The sequence below is a fragment of the Oncorhynchus masou genome, chromosome 21 (genome assembly GCF_036934945.1).
Source record: "Oncorhynchus masou masou isolate Uvic2021 chromosome 21, UVic_Omas_1.1, whole genome shotgun sequence".
Lineage (NCBI taxonomy): Eukaryota > Metazoa > Chordata > Actinopteri > Salmoniformes > Salmonidae > Oncorhynchus > Oncorhynchus masou.
This window is the reverse complement of record NC_088232.1, coordinates 12,697,497-12,720,972: the sequence shown is the minus strand read 5'-3', so window position 1 is coordinate 12,720,972 and position 23,476 is coordinate 12,697,497. Positions and strand designations below refer to the sequence as shown.

General features: G+C 42.3%; 1 protein-coding gene across 8 annotated transcripts; it reads right to left on the bottom strand.

Annotated features, from left to right (window-relative positions):
- Positions 1 to 235: 235 nt before the first annotated feature.
- Positions 236 to 22,128, bottom strand: LOC135507816 (dnaJ homolog subfamily A member 1-like). 8 transcript variants are annotated; one of them, XM_064927494.1, is made up of 10 exons: positions 22,016 to 22,128; positions 21,862 to 21,916; positions 19,231 to 19,378; positions 18,541 to 18,718; positions 18,294 to 18,398; positions 17,647 to 17,868; positions 13,952 to 14,066; positions 13,022 to 13,137; positions 3,975 to 4,075; positions 236 to 1,200 (listed from the first exon to the last, which is right to left on the bottom strand). In XM_064927494.1, exons 3-10 carry the CDS (start codon positions 19,360 to 19,362, stop codon positions 973 to 975), a joined length of 1,197 nt encoding a protein of 398 aa, XP_064783566.1. In that variant the 5' UTR covers positions 19,363 to 19,378; positions 21,862 to 21,916; positions 22,016 to 22,128; the 3' UTR covers positions 236 to 972. The 8 variants fall into 8 exon arrangements, with proteins under 8 accessions (XP_064783566.1, XP_064783560.1, XP_064783563.1 ...); XM_064927488.1 differs by having other exon boundaries at positions 19,231 to 19,424; positions 21,862 to 22,128; XM_064927491.1 differs by having other exon boundaries at positions 21,862 to 22,128.
- Between the last annotated feature and the right edge of the window lie 1,348 nt (positions 22,129 to 23,476).

The window sequence follows — 23,476 nt, the reverse complement described above, 5'->3', positions numbered from 1 at the left end:
CAGACTTGACTCGGATTGCCTGTCTTGACTTGGGACTTGAGTGCTAAGACTTGAGACTTACTTGACTTGTAAAACAGTCCCACCTCTGCCATTTACTGAGGTAAAAGGTATGAGACTTCAAGAATGGAATACTTTCAACTTGGCAGTAGAAGACTAGCCATTAAGTTTACACCCAAGACACTTAAAATAATTGTGACAGTCACGGACGGCACATAGATACCAATAGCTGAACGTCTTGAGGCCTATTGAAAGTTTATTTACAGTTTGACTAATTCCCATGAAGAGTGGTAGAATTAAACAGATTAGACAACTCTAGATCGTACAAATGGGGTAAATAACTTTTTCCATCGTCAGTTGAACATAAAGAAGTATGCCACAGAAGATGGGATGATTCAGATGAAGAACCACAAGGCCAATATGCATTTTATGAAATGGAGATAAACATGTATCATGACATCATTATTAAAAATGAATAAAAACAAAATAGTGTAATATTTGGCAAGTATCTTTCAACTATGCTAATGTAGAATACAAAAACATTTCATTATTCTAAAATGGACCAATATGCACAAAGGCCTATATGGTTCTTCACTGCGAGGATTCAATTAGGCAACATGAATTATAGCTTCCAACTATCTTATTTCGTGACCTTTGGAAGCAAAAAAAAAAAGCCAAGACAGCAGGTGTTCAAAACCTGCTAATATACAAACACTTTAAAAAAAAGTCAGTGACAGCATCCATAGCGCTTCCAAAATCTCAATCTAAGGACTTTAACCAGAAATGCATTTCATCCACTCAGGCACACGATCCAACTAAAAGGCAGCCAAGTCGCATTGGAACGTAGATCCAGGTATCGGGCCCAAAGGACCGCTTCAGCACCACAGTTAGCATTGTAAGTTAAGAGAATAAAAAATTAAAGATGCAGATTGTGCACGTTTCCGGAGGGGCCTGGGGTTAGAGGTTGGAGTGAGGTTATGAGGTCTGGCACTGGACCCCACCAGCAGACGGGTAGTCATCCTCCACCATGTAGTGGTATTGACTGCGTCTTACTCTGGCCGGGTCGCAGTCTTCCAGGTCGGCGTAGATGTAGAGGTCGTCGTCCATACTCTCGGGCTGCTCCGCCTCACTCTTGGCAGGAAGGTAGCGCTCTAGCTCCTTCAGCTTGTGCTTGGGGAGGAAGTTGGCTGTGGGGAATACCACCTTTGGAAAAAACAAAACAAAAAGGAAAATGGTTTTAATTTCTACACCATAACTTTTTCTTTAAATGTCATGAAATTAAGAACCAACTGAAACATTCACAAAGCAACGCAAAACACGGCACGAGTTACACAGGTTACAAAGTGCAGACTTTATAGTGTCAATTACATTATCAAAATAAAAGTGCTACGACAAAATGGCCACTGGCCAGTAGTTTTCCAGTGGTTTAATAAAACAATACTGTCTGTGGCAGTTTAAAACTGAAGGAGTGAATTTATATATATATAAACCACCATCCGGGTCTCCAATCCCAGTATTGTCCAGACCCTGTGTTCTCCCCGAATTTGGTCCCTTGGCTCATCTCTGCAAGTTCTCAATGGGCTCGGGAGAAGTGAAGTTCGAGTCATGCGTCCTCCGAAACATGTCCCGCCTGGCCGCCTACTTCTTATCACACTGCTCGCTTGATCCGAATGTCATCCACACCAATGTGTTAGAGGAAACACCATTCGACTGACGACCGAGCGGAGTCAGATCGCAGGCGCCCGTCACAAGGAGTGGCTCGAGCACAATGAGCCAAGGAAAGCCCACCGGCCAAACCCTCCCCAACCCTGGACGGCGCTGGGCCAATTGTGCGCCATTCTGTGGGTGTCACAGCTTAATTAGGAGGCAATTTCAATAAGATAACCCAATATAAACTCAGCAAAAAAATATACATCCAAAGAACGTCAAAGATAACTCGTAAAAATCCAAATAACTTCACAGATTTAAACACCGTTTCCCATGCTTGTTCAATGAACCATAAACAATTAATGAAGACACAGCTTACAGACGGTAGGCAATTAAGGTCACAGTTATGAAAACTTAGGACACTAAAAGAGGCCTTTCTCCTGACTCTGAAAAACACCAAAAGAAAGATGCCCAGGGTCCCTGCTCATCAGCGTGAAAGTGCCTTAGGCATGCTGCAAGGAGGCATGAGGACTGCAGATGTGGCCAGGGCAATACATTACAATGTCCTTACTGTGAGATGCCTAAAATAGCGCTACAGGGAGACAGGACGGACGGCTGATCGTCCTTGCATGGGCAGACCACGTGTAGCAACATCTGCACAGGATCGGTACATCTGAACATCACACCTGCGGGACAGGTACAGGATGGCAACAACAACTGCCCGAGTTACACCAGGAATGCACAATCCCTCCATCAATGCTCAGACTGTCCGCAATAGGTTGAGAGAGGCTGGACAGAGGGCATGTAGGCCTGTTGCAAGGCAGGTCCTCACCGGCAACAACGTCGACTATGGGCACAAACCCACCGCCGCTTGACCAGACAGGACTGGCAAAAAGTGCTCCTCACTGACGAGTCGCGGTTTTGTCTCACCAGAGGCGATGGTCGGATTTGCGTTTATAGTCGAACGAATGAACGTCACACCAAGGCCTGTACTCTGGAGCAGGATCGATTTGGAGGTGGAGGGTCCGTCATGGTCTGGGGCGGTGTGTCACAGCATCATCGGACTGAGCTTGTTGTCATACAGGCAATCTCAACTCTGTGCGTTAGAAGGAAGACATCCTCCTGCCTCATGTGGTACCCTTCCTGCAGGCTCATCCTGACATGACCCTCCAACATGACAATGCCACCAGCCATACTGCTCGTTCTGTGCGTGACAGAAATGTCAGTGTTCTGCCATGGCCAGTTTAGAGCCCGGATCTCAATCCCATTGAGCACCTCTGGGACCTGTTGGATCGAAGGGTGAGGGCTAGTGCCATTCCCCCCAGAAATGTCTGGGAACTAGCAGGTGCCTTGGTGGAAGAGTTGGGTAACATTTCAAAGCAAGAACTGGCTTATCTGGTGCAGTCCATGAGGAGGAGATTTAATGCAGCTGGTGGCCACACCAGATACTGACTGTTACTTTTGATTTTGACCCCCCGTTTGTTCAGGGACACATTATTCTATTTCTGTTAGTCACATATCTGTGGAAATTGTTTAGTTTATGTCTCAGTTGTTGAAACTTATGTTCATACAAATATTTACACATGTTAAGTTTGCTGAAAATAAACGCAGTTGACAGTGAGAGGACGTTTCTTTTTTTTGCTGAGTTTATATACACACACTGGTGAGGATGATAAGCATGCGGATGAGCTTCCCTGAGACCGTCCTTTCTGACAGTTTGTGGAGAAATTCTTCAGTTGTGCAAACCCAGTTTCATCAACTGTCCGGATGGCTGGTCTCAGACAATCCCGCATGTGAAGGTCCTGGGCTGGGGTGGTTACACCTGCGGTTGTGAAGGCCGGTTGGAAGTACTGCCACATTCTCTAATATGACTTTGGAGGTGGCTTATGGTAGAGAATTAACATTCAATTCTCTGGCAGCAGCTTTGGTGGACATTCCTGCAGTCACCATGCAAATTGCACGCTCCCTCAAAACTTGAGACATCTGTGGCAGTGTGTGGTGACAATTGCATATTTTAGTGGGCTTATAATGTCCCCAGCACATGGTGCACCTGTGTAAAGATCATGCTTCTTGATATTCCAAACTTGTCAGGTGGATAGATTATCATGGCAAAGGAAGAAATGTTCACTAACAGGAATGTAAACAAATTTGTGCACAAAATTTGTGAGAAACAAGCTTTGTGTGTATGGAACATTTCTGGGAACTTTTATTTCAGCTCATGAAACATGGGACCAACACTTTACATGTTATGTTTATATTTTGTTCAGAATAAATACTAAATATTTCAACATCTACAGTATCAAGTCCTGAATGGTGTGTGTGTGTTTTACCGAAAAGATGATAATGAGGCGTCCCTTTTCAAACGGCCGGCGGTGTATAGGCATCCCCTCATTCAGGACACACTTCTTGTCGCCAGGTTTGATCAATTCCCCTGCAAAGGTAAAAATTAGATTTGTTTCTAAAATAAAAACAATCAACATTTTACTAAACCGAGTAGTATAGCGATACCATTGGGAAAAAATTTGAGTGGCCTAGCATCCTGTTCGCCCCCCGGACACTTGTTCCCACTTTCTAAACATTATGCGCTACCCAAAAACCTTGTCACTGATATTCACACTTCTAATCAATACAACACATAAGGAATTAACTTCACACTGTTCACTGCATAATAGAATGCTGCGTAGAATGTATGATTATCTCATATTTGCAAAAGCTTGCATCTAATCTGGCTGGAGCAATGGGAGGAAGGAATATACTGTACATGCATAATGATGTGCATGTCAAATAAAATCTAATATTATGCAGTTCAAGAAATAAACTTTTTTTTTACTAAATAGAACAGAAAATAAATAAACAATAAAATGACATATCAATAACGAGGCTATATACAGGGGGTACCGGTTGTGAGTCAATGTGCAGAGGTATAGGTTAGTCGCGGTAGTTTGTACATGTGGGTAGAGGTAAAGTGCCTATGCATAGATAATAAACAGCGAGTTGCAGTAGTGTAAAACAAGGGGTGGCCAATGTAAATGATCCAGGTTAATTGTTTAATTGTTCAGCAATCTTATAGTTTGGGGGCATAAGCTGTTAAGCCTTTTGGACCTAGACTTGGTGCTCCGGTACAGCTTGCCATGCGGTAGCAGAGAGAACAGTCCGACTTGGGTAACTGGAGTCTGATAATTCTTTGGGCATTAGTCTGACCCCTGCTCGTATATAGGTCCTGGATGGCAGGAAGCTTGTCCCCAGTGATGTATTGGTCTGTACGCACTACCCTCTGTAGCGCCTTACGGACGCCGAGCAGTTGCCATACCAGCCGGGGATGAAACTATTTGACTTTCATACTCTAGAACATTTGTATCTCTTTACTTCTGATTTCTGAACGAGACATGCTGAGACAACTACTCTCTACACTCCCCGTGCTGAATAAATCCACCTCCTAATCGAAGTGGATGAATAGCAGCAGTGGTGTTATAATTTGTTTTTGTCTCGAACCGTTCTCTTCACTAATCAGTAAATCACAGTACAAACTTCTAGTAGGAGAAACAGATACTAAGTGATTGGATAAGCCTCTGGAGAAATTGTGAGTTGAAGAACATACTCTTTGGGGACCAACCAGGTCAACCTGCGCTAAGGTAATTAACCGCTTGTTGTAATACATATATAAAGGCATTAATAGTAGTAAGTGTTTTGATGATTGTTGATGTTATAAATTAAAGACAAAGAAGAAACTGTAATAATGTGTAGAACTGTGTGACTTGCAAACATTGAATAAAAAGTAGAAACTAGACTCAAAACCCTAGGGGAGAGAACGCCTCGGACACTGCCGTTCTAGTTTCTACACAAAAGACAATTTAAAGGATTGGACAGCCAACTCATTTATATTGTAAAAAGTAAAGTTACTCTATATTAATATTCAAGCAGTATTAACCGACGGGTGTAGGAATTAAATCGTAAATTGCTTGTCTAGATACTAGAGTGATTGGGAACCCTATAGAGCAAAGGCGAGTTGAAGAGTCTACTCTTTGAGAACTAAAGATGCCTGGTAAAGGTACCACGGGGAAGAGGTACTCTAAGTCCGATTGATATTATCTAAGATCCCGAGACACGCCTAACGGCACCACATAAGGCTAATCTCTGAATAAAAGTGCAGGATACATAACCAGGCCAGTCCGGCAGGCCTGTGAGTCAACAGTTAGCCGGGTGACATAAGAACTTGAGTGAGAGAACTTGAGTGAGATCACTCCCGACAGGGGGTACCTTAACGGTCCTATAGCAAAATCCCCTACCGTGACAAGTCGTGGCCAAAAGTTGAGAATGACACAAATATTAATTTTCACAAAGTCTGCTGCTTCAGTGTCTTTAGATATTTTTGTCAGATGTTACTATGGAATACTGAAGTATTTTTAATGTAAATTTTATTTCACCTTTATTTAACAAGGTAGGCTAGTTGAGAACAAGTTCTCATTTGCAACTGCGACCTGGCCAAGATAAAGCAAAGCAGTGTGACACAGACAACAGAGTTACACATGGAGTAAACAATAAACAAGCCAATAACAAACAAGTCAATGACACAGTAGAGAAAATAAAGTCTATATACAGTGTGTGCAAAAGGCATGAGGAGGTAGGCTATAAATAGGCCATAGGAGCAAATAATTACAATTTAGCAGATTAACACTGGAGTGATAAATGAGCAGATGATGACGTGCAAGTAGAGATACTGTTGTGAAAAGTAAATAAAATAAAAACAGTATGGGGATGAGGTAGGTAGATTGGGTGGGCTATTTACAGATGGACTATATACAGCTGCAGTGATCGGTTAGCTGCTCAGATAGTCGATGTTTAAAGTTGGTGAGGGAAATAAAAGTTTCCAACTTCAGCGATTCTTGCAATTCGTTCCAGTCACAGGCAGCAGAGAACTGGAAGGAAAGACAGCAAAATGAGGTGTTGGCTTTGGGGATGATCAGTGAGATATACCTGCTGGAATGTGTGCTACGGGTGGGTGTTGTTATCGTGACCAGTGAACTGAGATAAGGCGGAGCTTTACCTAGCATAGACCCATAGATGACCTGGAGCCAGTGGGTCTGGCGACGAATATTTAGCGAGGGCCAGCCGACTAGAGCATACAGGTTGCAGTGGTGGGTGGTATAAGGTGATTTGGTAACAAAACGGATGGCAAAATATTTGTTTGTAAGTTCGATTCAAGCATTTAGCTAATGATGATAATGTTGTTATTGATAGAGTTGCTTACATATCAATGTTGGTTGCATTTACTCACAAATTGCAATGCCTTTAATGTATGTCGTTAGCTGTATTACTTTGCTCATGCGTCATGCAAACAAATGGTAAAATATACAATACTGTAGTTTTGTTACTGTTTCTAGTGTAATATGCTTTGTTATTCTACACAGATGGTTGTACATTATTAGAGTAATGAAAGGAGCCAATTACCATATGGTTAACAATTAGCTATATGGTTTGGCATCATGCCAGATGCATGGTCACCTTAGCGCATGCTTTGTATTTATGCAACTTCAAAAGTTTAATGTACAGCTACAGTATGTCGGTGTGAATTGAATACTAAAGTATATTCTTTTCTGTATTTTGCAGTTTCACAACATAAACGTTTTCAATATATTCATTCAAGAAAAGTCACGCCTTGGGAGTTTTATTGAAGACTTAGTTGTTAGCTATCTGTCTAGTTTCGCATGGGAACGCAACTCAAGGGCAGAATAGAGATGTTTAATATGAGTCTGGAAAGAGAGTTTACAGTCTAGCAGTTTGCTGTTTACAGTCTAACGCATGTGTGGAAAGTGGGACAAAGGAGGTATCAAAAGTATAATGAGTGGAACTGGGGGCTCCATACACTAAAACAATGATAACTAACCTAAACAACAGTATACAAGGCATATTGACATGTGAGAGACATACAGCGAGGCATAAAGTAATCACAGGTGTTGATTTGGAGAGCTAGCTAAGACAACAACAACAGCTAATCAGCTAAAACAACAACAGGTAAAATGGCGATGAATGGGCAGAGGGTCGGTTAACCACACACGGAGCCTGAGTTCGCCGATGGCGCCGGCAGACATAAATAAATGAATAAAAGTAAATAAATATATAAACAGAATGGAGTACTGTGAATAATGGACAGTACAGCGTGCATCAGCTATGTAGCCAAGTGATCATAGGGTCCAGGGGGCAGCAATAGATGGAACAGGGAGGCCGCGGAGGAGTCGTTATTACGCAAGCACGCGTGTGACGCAGCGTTTAAAGTTAGTAGCCCGGGGCTAGTAGAAGTGTCTGCTCTGACGGAGGCTGGTTGAAGGCACAGCGGATGGATTATTCGTCGGCAGACCTGTCGTGGTGGTACTTACGATCCAAGCCAGGTGTCGAAAGAAGTATTGTAGTAATTTAGTTCTGTCCAGGAGATGCGCCTGGCTCACGGCTAGCTGGTAATAGCTTCCGCTTGATAGCGGGGTGATCCGGTGCCACGGTCCAGACCTTACGGCAAGGATCCGGTGGAGTAGTGTGTTCTAGCCGTGTTTGGGTAGAGCCCGGGTGAACAACTGAGTAGGCCGGGAGGTGGGCCTCAGGGATAGCTTTGGTACTGGGTAACTCGGTGGGTGCTCGCTAGCTGTGAAGATCAGGAGAATAGTCCAGGAGTTACGGCAGGAATCCGGCGTTATATTGGAGAGACAGTCCGATACTGGTTGGCTGGCGAGTATTATCCAGGCTATATCTATATATATATATATATTTTAAAAAAGGTCTGGTACTTGTGCAGAAGGTAAAGGCCGCTAGCAGTGGCTAACAATGACTAAATAGCTTGTAGCTAATTAGCTGGTTAGCTTCTGATGGCTGTGGTTCCTGCTACAAAGGTCTAAAAATGACATAATAGTGGTTCCGTATCACATTGGGTGAGGCAGGTTACTGGAAGGTATAAATTAAATAAAATGGAGAAGAGATTGAAAATAAAATTGAAATATATACCAAAAAATACAAAAGTACACGAGTGGACGAACAAAACACGTCTGCACTGCTACGCCATCTTATAATTCCAAGCATTTTTTAAGATGTCAAAGGCTTTTATTGACAATTACGTGATTAAGTTGATGCAAAGAGTCAATATTTGCAGTGTTGACCCTTCTTTTTCAAGACCTCTGGAATCCGCCCTGGCATGCTGTCAATTAACTTCTGGGCCACATCCTGACTGATGGCAGCTCATTCTTGCATAATCAATGCTTGGAGTTCGTCAGAATTTGTGAGTTTTTGTTTGTCCACCCGCTTCTTGAGGAATGACCACAAGTTCTCAATGGGATTAAGGTCTGGGGAGTTTCCCGGCCATGGACCCAAAATATTGATGTTTTGTTCCCCAAGCCACTTAGTTATCACTTTTGCCTTAGGGCAAGGTGCGCCATCATGCTGGAAAAGGCATTGTTCATCACCAAACTGTTCCTGAATGGTTGGGAATAGTTGCTCTCGGAGGATGTGTTGGTACCATTCTTTATTCATGGCTGTGTTCTTAGGCACAATTGTTAGTGAGCCCACTCCCTTGGCTGAGAAGCAACCCCACACATGAATGGTCTCAGGATGCTTTACTGTTGGCATGACACAGGACTGATGGTAGCGCTCACCTGGTCTTCTTCGGACAAACTTTTTTCCGGATGCCCCAAACCATCGGAAAGGGGATTCATCAGAGAAAATGACTTTACCCCACTCCTCAGCAGTCCAAACTCTGTACCTTTTGCAGAATATCAGTCTGTCCCTGAAGTTTTTCCTCAAGAGAAGTGGCTTCTTTGCTGCACTCACACCTGCCTGCTGCCATCCCTGAGCAAGCTCTGTACTGGTAGTGCCCCGATCCTGCAGCTGAATCAACTTTTGGAGACGGTCCTGGCACTTGCTGGACTTTCATGGGCGCCCTGAAGCCTTCTTCACAACAATTTAACCTCTCTCCTTGAAGTTCTTGATGATCTGATAAATGGTTGATTTAGGTGCAATCCTACTGGCAGCAATATCCTTGCCTGTGAAGCCCTTTTTGTGCAAAGCAATGATGACGGCACGTGTTTCCGTGCAGGTAACCATGATTGACAGAGGAAGAACAATGATTCCAAGTACCAACCTCCTTTTGAAGCTTCCAGTCTGTTATTCAAACTCAATCAGCATGACAGAGTGATCTCCAGCATTGTCCTCGTCAACACTCACACCTGTGTTAACGAGAGAATCACTGACATGATGTCAGCTGGTCCTTTTATGGCAGGGCTGAAATGCAGTGGAAATGTTTTTTTTTTGGATTCAGTTCATTTTCATGGCAATTAATTGAAATTCATCTGATCACTCTTCAAAACATTCTGGAGTATATGCAAATTGCCATCATACAAACTGAGTCAGCAGACTTTGTGAAAATGTCTATTTGTGTCATTCAAAACTTTTACCCACGACTGTACATACGGTCACTGTGGGGACGACATCATCAATGCACTTATTGATGAAGCCGGTGACTGAGGTGGTATACTCAATGCCATTGGATGAATCACGGAACTGTACTGCAGTCTGTGCTAGCAAAACAGTCCTGTAGAGTAGCATCCACATCATCGGACCACTTCCTTATTGAGCGAGTCACTGGCAGTCCCTGCTTTAGTTTTTGCTTGTAAGCAGGAATCAGGAGGATCGAATTATGGTCAGATTTGCCAAATGGAGGCCAAAGTAGAGCTTTGTATGCATCTCTGTGTGTGGAGTAAAGGTGCATGTTTCCTTCTGGTTGCACGTGAAATACTGGTAGAAATTAGGTAAAACGGATTTAAGTTTGCCTGCAATAAAGTCCCCGGCCACTAGGAGGGCAGCTTCTGGATGAACATTTTCCTGTTTTCTTATGGCCTTATTTCCAGCATTGGTTTGTGGCTACGGATAATATAGATGAGAACTCTTGGTAGATAGTGTGATAGATAGATACAGCTTATCATGAGGTACTCTACCTAAGGCGAGCAATACCTTGAGACTTCTTTAATATGAGACATCGCGCACCTGCTGTTGTTGACAAATAGACACACACCCCGCCACTCGTCTTACCAGATGCCGATGTACGGAAAATCCAGCCAGCTCTATATTACCGTGTCGTCGTCCAGCCTCGATATTGCAGTTAATGTCCCACTGGTAGGACAGTCTCAACCGTAGATCCTCAAGTTTTTTTCTCCAATGATGTTGCACGTCAGCCAATAGAACCGATGGTAATAGGGATTTACTCACTCGCCTACGAATCCTAACAAGACATCCCAACCTTCTCCCTCTGTATCTACACCTTTTCTTCACGCAAATGACTGGGCTTTGGGCCTGGACTCCGGAGAGCAGTATATCCTTCACGTCAGCATCATTAAATAAAAACAACTTTGTCAGGTACAAGGTGAGTAATCACCGTTCTGATGTCCAGAAGCTCTTTTCGGTCATGAGAGACGGTAGCAGAAACTTTGTGAAAAATAAGTTAAACAATGTGGGGGAAAAAAAATAGCACAGTTGGTTAGAGGCCCGTAAAATGTCAGCCATCCCCTCCGGTGCCATTATAATGTCATTGTGGCAGTAAGGGGAAAACACTGCATGAAACCTTTACTCTTCAGTTAAAATTTTTTTTTTACCTTAATTTTACTAGGCAAGTCAGTTAAGAACAAATTCTTATTTTCAATGACAGCCTAGGAACAGTGGGTTAACTGCCTGTTCAGGGGCAGAACGACAGATTTGTACCTTGTCAGCTTGGGGATTTGAACTTGCAACCTTTCGGTTACTAGTCCAACGCTCTAACCACTAGGCCACCCTGCCGCCTTAACACTCTCTCCCCCCCAAACACTTACGCACAGCGCTCCCAACTTTAAAAACATTAGGCACCTAACATAATTTAAGATGTAAAGTCCCCAGTTTAGGGGACCTGTGTGGTTCTGGTACCGGTTCCGACCAACCTTTTCATTTAAATCGATCTGTGGACACCATAGATCGACATGGCTTGCATTGAGCGTTCTTGTCTCTTGGAGTATGTCTCTTGCCTGTGTGAAGCAGGATGTGAAATCTGATCACACTTGAAGCTGGGATGTCCCTCCTACCATTTCATTCGCTCTTCAGAGACTGTCCATCAACTCCTGGCTGAACTCTGTCACAACAACATTAAACACTAACACCATATGCCTGAAATCCTTACATCATAACACAGGAGAGAGTGGTTTCATCGCTGTAGCACATTCAGAGAGATTTATAGTCAGTAATCAAAAAATACTTCAGATTTGAAACAAAAAAACACACATAAACAAGATTAATATGAGATGAAAGGCGAGTTCAGGAAGCTAGAGCTCTGAGAGATGTTCACAGCGATGGGGGCAGACATTTTGATCAAGAGAGACTTTTAGAAAATATGCACACTAACGCTAAATATACAAATACGTATTTTACAGTTGTAAGGAAGGAGAAATCTTATAGTTGGTCGTTTTATGAATTGAATATACTATATTTAGAAAAAATGTAAGTAATTTCAAGCCTTATTCATAGAGTTGTCGAAATATTTCATATTGTCATACTTTTATCATTTGTACTGTACTTGAGCTTGCGTTCTCAAGTGACTACACCTAAGCAATTTATAGCCATTTTTTACCTGAAAGGTTAGATTTTTTTGGAGTATGCAGCATTACTAGTTATTGTTTATGGCCCTTTCATGATAAATAATTACTTTTGGGGATTCCATTTATTTACATTTGAGGTTAATGAGCACCAGAAATATATATATTTTTATATATAGTTTAGGCTTAAATTAGGCCTATATGAATCCTACCTTTGAAGCACATCTCATGAGTAGCAGAGTCTTTTCCTTTTTTCCTACACCTAGGGAATTTGCCTAGACTTACTGTAAAGTGATCAGGTTGTTAGCTAGGTAGGTAACTTGACAGAACGTTGTTTGTTATCAAACCAATAATTAACGACCCAGGATTAGTTTGAAACATCCCGCAACACGGTTGTGAAATTCTACCCAAATGCATGACCGCAAACTTGCTATTGCATAGTATACTTAGACTGGCCTGTGCTCTTGATTATACCAGGCAATAAAATGCTCCAATGTATCAACTTTGCTCGCTCTGCTCCAATGTAACAGAAGAGTCATCAGGGTCTGCGTCCCCGCTCGCCATTAAATTATATATATATTTAAACTGATGGAGGAATAGAGATGTGCAGGAAGAGTGGACAGAGACAAGCAGGTGATGTTGGTACAAGTATCATGACGTTTTGGTACCGTTATATTACGATGGTACCGGTATAACGTGCAATACGATCAACCAAAAAATAAAATGCATATTTATAAGAAATAATTGCCCAGTTTCTGTTAAGTGAAATAATCTAGGAAGTGTACCTGGGTGGCAGGTGATGAGGAGGCTTCGGTTGTCCAGAGTTTGAACAGGCTTCTGGAAACCACACAGGGCCTCCACCAGCTGCAGCTCCATAGTCATGGTCAGATTTTCCCCTTGCCTGGAGAATAGAGCACAGTCAATAGGGCTGCGATCGATTGCATTTCAATTCAGGAAGTGAAATTCAAGAACTGATTGGCTCTCAATGGGGATTTTTTTGTTGTTGTTGTTGAATTGGCCAAATTTTCATTTTGCTACATGCCTGGATGCATAGACCTTTTTTCCAGTACACGACACACTGACGTCACACAGATGCATGCGACTCTTGGAGCATTAAGAAAGCCATCGCCAACTGTGCCCATTCAACAGCCTAGATTTACATTTTTATTACTGCTAAACAAAATATTTTTGGGGTTCAAATACGCTTACAATGATGTTTGGATCCTTGCTTGAACAGTTGCTAAGATTATATTTGGTTGTGATTTTTGCTAAATAACTTTGATCCACAGTTGTTAGCTAGAATGCCAACCCTCATTGATATAGGCTGAAGCAAAAGCCAGCCAGAGAGCCATTTTACTGGTTGACATGTTTAAGTAAATCCTATTATAATCCAAAAGCAGTGTGAAATGCACTCATAAGCAACATGTAAATAGAGGCTTTTTTGCTGGCATTCTATAAGAACTCCCCCTTGTTCTGCCACCAACTTCCGCGCATCGCCCTCATGCGGCAATGTTTGCAAACACAGAAAGAGTTCTAGGCTAGTACAGAATACAGACCAATACAATACTGAAGAATATAAAAAGTATTGAGTAGAACAATGGAACTACCAAATTTGTGCACAAACACATTTGTTGGTCCAATTAGACAATGTGATATAGACATAGGGTTGAGGCTGGTAGTGAATAAGGACTAGCATGAGAGGTTTCATCTTTTACCTGGTGAAGACAGGATGGACTCTCTGATCCAGGACAATGATGATGTCACCAGGCTCTAGTTCTGGCTCCTGATCTCCCTCCCCATGGAAAACGAGCTTCTGTCCATCCTTCATACCTGCAACAAAAATGTAGGATTTATTTAACTCAACTGGCCCATATTTAACTGCATGAAGAGAAGACGGATCAGAATTATCTGGTAAACGCCGTTGACACACAACCATGCCTTGAAACATTTAGGGCACTTCCACACATCCCTAGATGATTTGGATCCTGGAGCGTTTGGTAACCAGATCCACGCTATAAAGCAGATGTGGAAGTGCTAACCAAACCTGGCCCTGTAATGCAGTAGTGCTTGTCGCATGAAACTTAGTTGCAGAAATTATATCCGGAATCTGTAAATTTCCATTATTGTCAAAGCAAACCTTTAGTTGAATTCTCAAAAATGCTCCAGGGTACCAAATTCATATGTGAAGACGTCCTGACTGTTGCCTTGGACATAGAGCCAAAGAGTAGGGGGACAACCAACCACAACAGAATTCACAGTACACACTACAGTTTGCTTCAGTATAGGGATGTCACTATGGCTGTCCATTGGATAAATTCACAAAAGGTTTTAGTATCACAACTCAAGGATACACTAAGTGAACTTGCTGAATGAGCTTTCTTAAAAGGGCAATTCCATTTGATTATTTCCAAGCACAATACCAGTGTCTACATGTGAAAACGGCACATTTCTACATTTTGTAGAAAAAAAAGTTAGTTCTACCGATGACATCAAAAGTTAACATTGATTTTCAAACAGGTTCGTGGGGAGCAAGAAAATACCCTCCTTCTGGCTAGAAACTTGTTGCAGGTTTTGAAAATTAACGTTTGAATTACTTTTAATCAAACCCTGCAATGTTATAGAAACATTTATTTTTTACTTAACTACAGATCATAGAAACACCATTTTCACATACAGGTAACTACCAAAATAAAAGAAAACGCAAACATAGTGTCTTAATAGGACGTTGGGCCACCCGAGCCGCCAGAACAGCTTCAATGTACCTTGGCCTAGCTTCTACAAGTGACTGGAACTCTATTGGAGAGATAGAGTTCCAGACCATTCTTTCATAAGATATTCCATAATTTGTTGATGGTGGTGGCAATGCCGTCTCAAGCACCGCTCCAGAATCTCCAATAAGTGTTCAATTGGATTGAGATCTGGTGACTGACACACTTTAAACGCCCTATGCTCCTTTGAGAACCGTCTTTTAAAATCACAGTTCTTTGCTAGCCATGGTAGGCAAAATAATGTGCAACTGGGCATTTTTATACATGACCCTAAGCATGATGGGATGCTTTAATTGTCTAACTCAGGAACCACACCCTGTGGAAGCACCTGCTTTCAATACACTTTGAATCCCTCATTTACTCAAGTGTTTCCTTTATTTTGGCAGTTACCTGTATGTAGACACTGATATGGTGCTGGAGAAAAATGAAAAGGGAGGTTAAAAAGTGACCCTTTAAGCTGTGTGTGAACGTACAGTGCATTCGGAAAGTATTCAGAACCCTTGACCTTTTCCACATTTTGTTACATTACAGTCTTATTCCAAAATGAATTAAATCGTTTTTTCCCCCCAACACACAATTCCCCAAAGCAAAAACAGTTTACATTTTTGGGAATGTATATAAAAAAATATACATACATATAAAAAAATAGAAATATCACATTTACATAAGTATTCAGACCCTTTACACAGTACTTTGTTGAAGCACCTTTAGCAGCGATTACAGGCAAGTCTTTTTGGGTATGACGCTACAAGCTTGGCACATCTGCATTTGGAGAGTTTCTCAAGCTCTGTCATGTTGGATGGGGAACATTGCATTACCGAGGAGTGGCTTCCATCTGGCCTCTCTACCATAAAGGCCTGATTGGCAGTGCTGCAGAAAGGTTTGTCCTTCTAGGAAGGTTCTCCCAACTCCACAGAGAAACTCTGGAGCTCTGTCAGAGTGACCATGGGGTTCTTGGACACCTCCCTGACCAAGGGAGGTCTCCCCCAATTGCTCAGTTTTGCCTGGCGGCCAGCTCTAGGAAGAGTCTTGGTGGTTCCAAACTTCTTCCATTTAAGAATGATGGAGGCCTTTGTGTTCTTGGGGACCTTCAATGCTGCAGACATTTTTTGGCACCCTTCCCCAGATCTGTGCCTCGACAGAATCCTGTCTCGGAGCTCTGCAGACAATTCCTTCGACCACATGGTTTGGTTGTCTGACATGCACTGTCAACTGTGGGACCGTATATAGACAGGTGTGCGCCTTTCCAAATCATGTCTAATCAATTGAATTTACCACAGATGGACTCCAATCAAGTTGCAGAAACATCAAGGATGATCAATGGAAACAGGATGCACCTGAGCTCAATTGAGTCACATAGAAAGGGTCTGAATACTTGTGTAAATCAAGGTTTTGTTCATCGTTTAAATACATTTACAAACCTTTCTAAAAACATGTTTTCGCTTTGTCATTATGGGGTATTATTTGTAGATTGAGGAAACATTTTAATTTAATACATTTTAGAATAAGGCTGTAACGTAACAAAATGTGAAAAAAAGTCAAGGGGTCTGAATACTTTCCAAATGTTGTCACCTGTTAAATCCACTTCAAATCAGTGTAGATGAAGGGGATGAGACAGGTTTAAGAAGGATTTTTTAAGCATTGAGACAATCGAGACATGTATTGTGTGTGTGTTTGCCATTCAAAAGGCAAAACAAAAGATTTAAGTGGTTTTGGACGGGGTACACAGGCGCACCAGTTTAAGTGTGTCAATAACTGCAATACTGCTGGGTTTTTCGTGTGTGTTTTCGTGTGTATCAAGAATGATCCACCCAAACTGTCAACTGTGGGAAGTCAACATGTACCAGCATCCCCTTTCGACACCTCAAGGCTGTTCTGAGAGCAAAAGGGGTGCAACTCAATATTAGGAAGGTGTTCCTAATGTTTTGTACCCAAGTTGATATGTAGCCAGCATTTTGTCAATTGACTGCCATTCTACACTATAGGGTCAAACTGAGCTGTACGGGGCTGGCCTGGTTAAGGATCTGCCACAGATCCTGGAAATGTTTTGGAAAGGACAATGTGAAAAGGAAATATGTGAGCCAACACACAGTATGTTTTCGTTGGCCCTGTATGGTGTAAATCAGTCACTGATATGTCACTCCATATGTCATCTTATCACAATGCTTTTCATTCCTGGTCCTAGAAGACTGCAGTGTGTTGCATGCCTTTGTCTCTGCCCAGGGCTAGAAATACTGATCCAACTAATAATCAAGATTTTGACTTCATGAATCAGGTGTATTAGCCATGTAGCTCTCCAGGACCAGAAGTGAAGAAATGTAGGTTGTATCACATAACAGACATCAAAAACTCTGGTTAAATGGACAAACATCTAAAACCTCCTACATCCTCAAATGGAGTAAGAAAATCTTCACATTTTTACCTGGAAAATTGGCAGTCGCTCTGCTAGCATTCCCATCCACAGGTAGCTTGGTATGTCAACTAATGGTGTCAACAGGGCCCAGGGCCATGGTGCATCCCGTGTCAACATGCTTAACCCCCCCCCCCATTGCTAAACAAAAAATACATTGAAATAAGTATATGTAAATTGTAAGCTGTGGAAAGGCTTCTCTTGATGGACAACAGCGAATCAACCGCCTCACCTTTATCAATGTGGACCTCCAGGATCTTCTTCTGCCGCAGGATCTTGCGTCCACTGCAGGCCTTGCAGCGGTCCTTGTGGCTGATGCGCTGGCCCTGGCAGCCCCCACACACGGTGGACACCTGCTGCACCATGCCCGGGCCCAGCTGGTGGAGGCGCACCTGCATGCCCGTGCCCCGACAGGACATGCACATCTCCACCGCGCCCTTCCTTCCCCCGCGACCTACCCCAAAACACAGCCATGTTAGTCCATATCACCCCGGTTGTTTGCAGCAATAACTCTATTATTACATCACCTTTTACTATGCATGCGTGTATGCGTTTTAAATGTATGCATTTTATAATCAGAGCAACAAAAACAATGGAACCAAGCAACAGTTTGGGCATCGTATGATGATGATCTTGGAAATGTTTTATCCTAGCAGAGGCATTTACCTCCCTCTAACAGTCAATTGTTTATAATGTGATCTTGTAAAAACCTTAAATCACTACAACAAAGTAGAATGACATCCAATCCATGCATGATCACACAGGGCTATTGAACCTGATGACTTTAGGGTCACTACACTGGTCATTTTCATCATTTTAATAAGGGACTGATCAAGACCTAGGTTAACCAACAATGTAACATGTGTAGTAATGTAGCACCTTCACATCGCTCGCAAATAACATTCTTCTGGACAGCAAGTTTCCTCGTGGCGCCATTGAAGAGGTCTTCCAAAGAGACAGTGAGCTGATGAACAACATTCTTTCCTAGGTTTGGAGAGCACATTGGGGCAAAGCATTAGCTGTAGAGATGTTAAGAACCACAGAAAACCAAAGGCCAGAATTTGAAGTCTGACGTCTGTGGAAGGTAATATTTGTCTCTGTACTATTCTGTACTATTTTGTTTTACCTCTCCTCTCCCGGTACATTCGGCCACCTCCTCCAAAGAACATGTCAAAGATGTCCATGGGGGATCCAAAACCCCCGCCACTGCCACCTCCTTTTATGGCTTTCTCCCCACCCCGGTCGTACACCTCTCTCTTCTGGGAGTCCGATAGCACTTCATATGCCTGAGAGATCTGCTTAAACTGGGGGAAAAAAACTGAATTATCAATTCTCAGAGCACAAACTACTAATAGAAATCTCAACTAGAACTCAAAAATATTAATGTCTCACAAAACTGTAGAAACAATGTATGTATTTTCCATATTCATCGCTTAAATTAACCTTGCACAACTGGTATCAGTGTGCTGGATTAGCATATAGCTGCCTTCCCGAACTTGCCTCTGACTGGGCTTGAACCAGGGTCCTCTACCTTGCCAACACACGTGACCACCCGCTCGATAATGTGCAAACCGTTTGAGCTATACAAAATGTCAAGCTAGCTGTGGAGTGAGTTTACTGTAAGTTCTTAATACTGCTACACTGGCATGCATAACTTTTCTCCACTCAACCACTGGTAATAAATCAGAACCTATTCACAGAAGCAGTCTCACATTGTTTATAACATACACAGCTCAGAAAAGTTAAAGGTGGTATGGAAAAATGTACTCTGTGACTATGGTGGATGCAAAGTGGTTTTCTGAATACATCCACTCACTTTCTCCCCCTCCGTAGGGTTCTTGTCAGGGTGGTACTTCAAGGCCAGCTTACGATAAGCCTTTTTCAGCTCATCTGGAGTGGCATTGGGCTTAACACCCAACATATCATAAAAGCCGGTTTCCTTCACCATTGTTGTTTGTTACAGACTGCAGAGGGGGAAAATGCTGTTCACACAAGTGTCCGTTTCTCTTCCTGTATGACAGAGTGCAGAGCGATGTACTTTTTGAGGTCGGTTCAGTTATGGCTCGATTACAAAGAAATAACGTTTTCGACATAAAGAAAAAAAATGGGTGGGGGTGGGGGGGTCTTACGCAGTCTTATGAAATCACTATTTAGTAGTTCAAAGTAAATATGGCATACTTTTACGACTGCTGAATACCAACTATCAATCTCTATCCCTTTCGATCTTGCGTTCTTGTCTCTTCTCTCTGTCTCTTACCGGACAAGTAGGCGCGCAATTGGTTATGTTCATTGCAGTTAATTACCACCTGTTCTGTTCTAAACTATGTAGGATATTGGCCTGTTGGAAACATTGCACAGTTTGGTCTTGATCTGATCAAGAAAAACTGGATTGCACTCTCACAGAAAACAAAACGGAAATCAAATAATTGAACCGAACTTAGACAATTGGTTGCTTAATTATATGGGGGGGTTAATCGCTCAGAACTAATGACATTATTTGCATTTGAAACCACTTCTTGGTATGACAACTTCCTCCCCCACCACAGCAATTTGACAATAGAAATCTCTAATCAGATAGCATTAGAAATCAAAGTTGGTGAATAGCAACATGTATTTCAACATGAGGGGTTAGCTCTTAACATCTGATCAAAACAGCCAAATGTGCCAATACCACAAGAGTTTCTGAACCCAGAAGCGCAACATGGTGAGACTTCTGAGAACGCTTGTGAAACAGGTCAGAGGGGTGTCCTACAAAGCAAGCTAGATCTACTCAGGGTTTTCTAAAGCTAACCAGCTTCGGTTAGCTTCATATTCCACCTTCATCTGTCCTACAAAAGTGTTTATTGCTCATCCACCTGCCACTAACTCTAGCAGGCTTGTAAGTGCACATGGCTAGTCAAAACACTGAACTCTTCATTGAGACTATGCTGAAAAAAATCCATGGGCAAGACCATGCCACATTCATTTGTGCAAATCAAAATGGGAAAAATTATCTTGCAAATTTGGCAGGCTATGGTGTAAAATAGAAGTGCCGTCTTTATTTTGTTTTCTTATAATTAATGCTGTCTTGCGCTTTTCAAAGCACAACAAGTATATTCCCCCCTCTCCTATCGATCAAATAATTGTATTGTCAAACAAAAATATTACTGCGTGTGAATTTTAAAATGCATTCTGTCTTTGCTAAATGTGCAACGTGATTTTAACATTACTCTTTTTTTAACACAAACATTTGATTTTTCCCTACAGTTTTCAGCCGTCAGCTTCGCCCAGGACTGGTTCATGTAAACTACAATGCTGACGCTGTGTTTGAACATCAATAATCATCCCGTTGGGAAACGGCTTTCAAAACAGCAAGAAAGAATCTTTAAATAAAGAGATACACTTACTGTAGCAGTTATGCACAGATCCATACAGCTATGGTTGCCCAATATTGGACTAAAGGAGCCTAACACTACTCCTTAAATAAAGGATCTTAAATGTTCTGTTTAAAGGGCGAATTGGCTCTTTCAGCCAAAACAGCCAAATGTGCCATTTAAACGTGAATCGATTCTCAATTGCGGTATGGTTCTAGAAATATAAATAGCTTTACTTTCATATTAACAAAATAATTTCACAAATGCTAAAAACAATTACTGTACACTTTTAACACAATTGCAGACAGTATTTTCAGTGACACATTTGGGGCCCCGAGAGGCACATCGGTCTAAGGCACTGCATCTCAGTGCAAGAGGCGTCACTACGGTCCTTGGTTCGAATCCAGGCCGTATCACACCCAGCCGTGATTGGGAGTCCCATAGGGCGGCGCACAAATGGTCGTCATTGTAAATAAGATGTTGTTCTTAACTGACTTGCCTAGTTAAATTAAAGGTTAAATAAATAAGGTTTTTTTAAATGTGGCGTTTGTCTTCAGTTTACTCACAGGTAACACGTTAGGTGTTCAGAGACGAATATAGCTAAGTAATTAGAACAGGTAGTACACTGACTTGTGTCCGTAAACAAAAGCGCTATTATTTCTCTCTGATATCAAATACAAAATCCTCATGCTTCCAAAACCGTACCGCAAGCGATGCCTGTTAATGTTCAGAAAGGGCATTGGGACTTAACAAAACATCACTGTACAGAAGACGCATTCTTCCAATTACTCTTGTATGTGTATTGGAACTGTGTCATAATCAAGGGCTAGTAGTAATGGAATGGAACTGTGTCATGATCAAGGGCTAGGAGGTGATCTCTCGTATTGGAGAAGCAGATTCTGCCAATCTTCATACAGTAACGTTACTGTCTTTGCCAAAACTCTAGAAGCGCTAGCTAGCGACGAGCGTTAGCGACATTAACGTTAGCAAGCTACATTATTTTACTAAACGCTTAAATGTAAATGGACAAGAGACCAATCTAGCTAGTTTCCAGTATCCAATATAACATTAAGTTAGCTAGCTAGGTAACTTACCTAGGTTTGATAGCTAGCTAGGCTAACGTTAGCTGGCTAGCAATCCCCGACCTAGCTGAGAGTGATAGTAGTAGCTTAGCTAGTAGTTTGTTACCAATTAGGAACATTACTTTTTTTTGCAGAAAAAAAACACCATTATATTACGATTAGCTACCTGTTACAATAGACGTCTGTAGAGAGAAATTATTATTATTATTTTTACTTAGACCCCCCCCTCTCGTCCTGGCGATGAACTTCCAGAACCTTCGACTTGCACCGCCTACTTTGATGCTGCTTTCAAGACAACTCGGGAAAAAACGAGGTCAAACCATGACGTCGGTAATCTTCAGGGCGGAAAGTCGGAGAAAGATGCCCTAGTTTCCGATTTGGGATTCCGAAATTGATGGTCGTTCAAAACGATTTTTTCCTGTCGGAACTCGTTTTTTTTCTCCAGAGTTCCCAGTTGCCTGTAACCCACTAAAGTCGGAGATTTCCCAGTTCAGAGTTCCCAGTTGTTTTGATTTTCAAGGGAAGCCAGCCCTCACAAAAAAATTGACCAAGGATTTTTCATAAAAAAAAATATATTTTGTGTTTCATAATTTTCCTTAAATTCACAAGAGGCTGAATGTATATCACCAGAAAAAGCATCCGAGCGGGTGAAACAGAGCCCCGCTGTCTCTATGTGTAGGCCATCTATCTGATGCTGGCTGGACCAAAAGAGTAATAGGCTGACCGGTCGTGTCGCGTGCAAAATATATTTAGAAATCAATGTTATTCAACTATTGCAACCATACTGCTTGCACGCGCCAACGAGCGTCTTTCAAGGGCTAAAATAGAAATCAGTTCTATTTCTGACGCAGATCACGCTGCAAGTCCTGCCTCTCCCATCTCCTCATTGGTTTGTAGAAGCAGGTACCCACGTGCCTTCTCCTCATTGGTTATACCCACGTGGGTGACCATCCTACCCTGCCTTTCTAAAGTCTTTCGAAAGCTAAGTTAACAAACAGATCACCGACCATTTAGAATCCCATCGTACCTTCTCCGCTATGCAATCTGGTTTCCGAGCTGGTCATGGGTGCACCTCAGACACGCTCAAGGTCCTAAAAGATATCATAACCGCCATCGATAAAAGACAATACTGAGCAGCCGTATTCATCAACCTGGCCAAGGCTTTCGACACTTGTCAATCGCCGCATTCTTATCAGCAGACTCAACAACCTTGGTTTCTCAAATGACCGCCTCACCTGGTTCACAAACTACTTATCAGATAGAGTTCAATGTGTCAAATGCCTGTTGTCTGGGCCTCTGGCAGTCTCTATGGGGGTGCCACAGGGTTCAGTTCTCAGGCCGACACTTTTCTCTGTATACATCAATGATGTCGGTCATGCTGGTAATTCTCTGATCAACCTCTACACAGACGACACCATTCTTTATTCTGGCCCTTCTTTGGACACGGTGTTAACAAACCTCCAGACGAGCTTCAATGCCATAAAATACTCCTTCTGTGGCCTCCAACTGCTCTTAAATGCAAGTAAAACTAAATGCATGGTCTTCAACCCATCGCTGCCCGCACCTGCCCCCTCGTCTAGCATCACTACTCTGGACGGTTCTGACTTAGAATATGTGGACAACTACA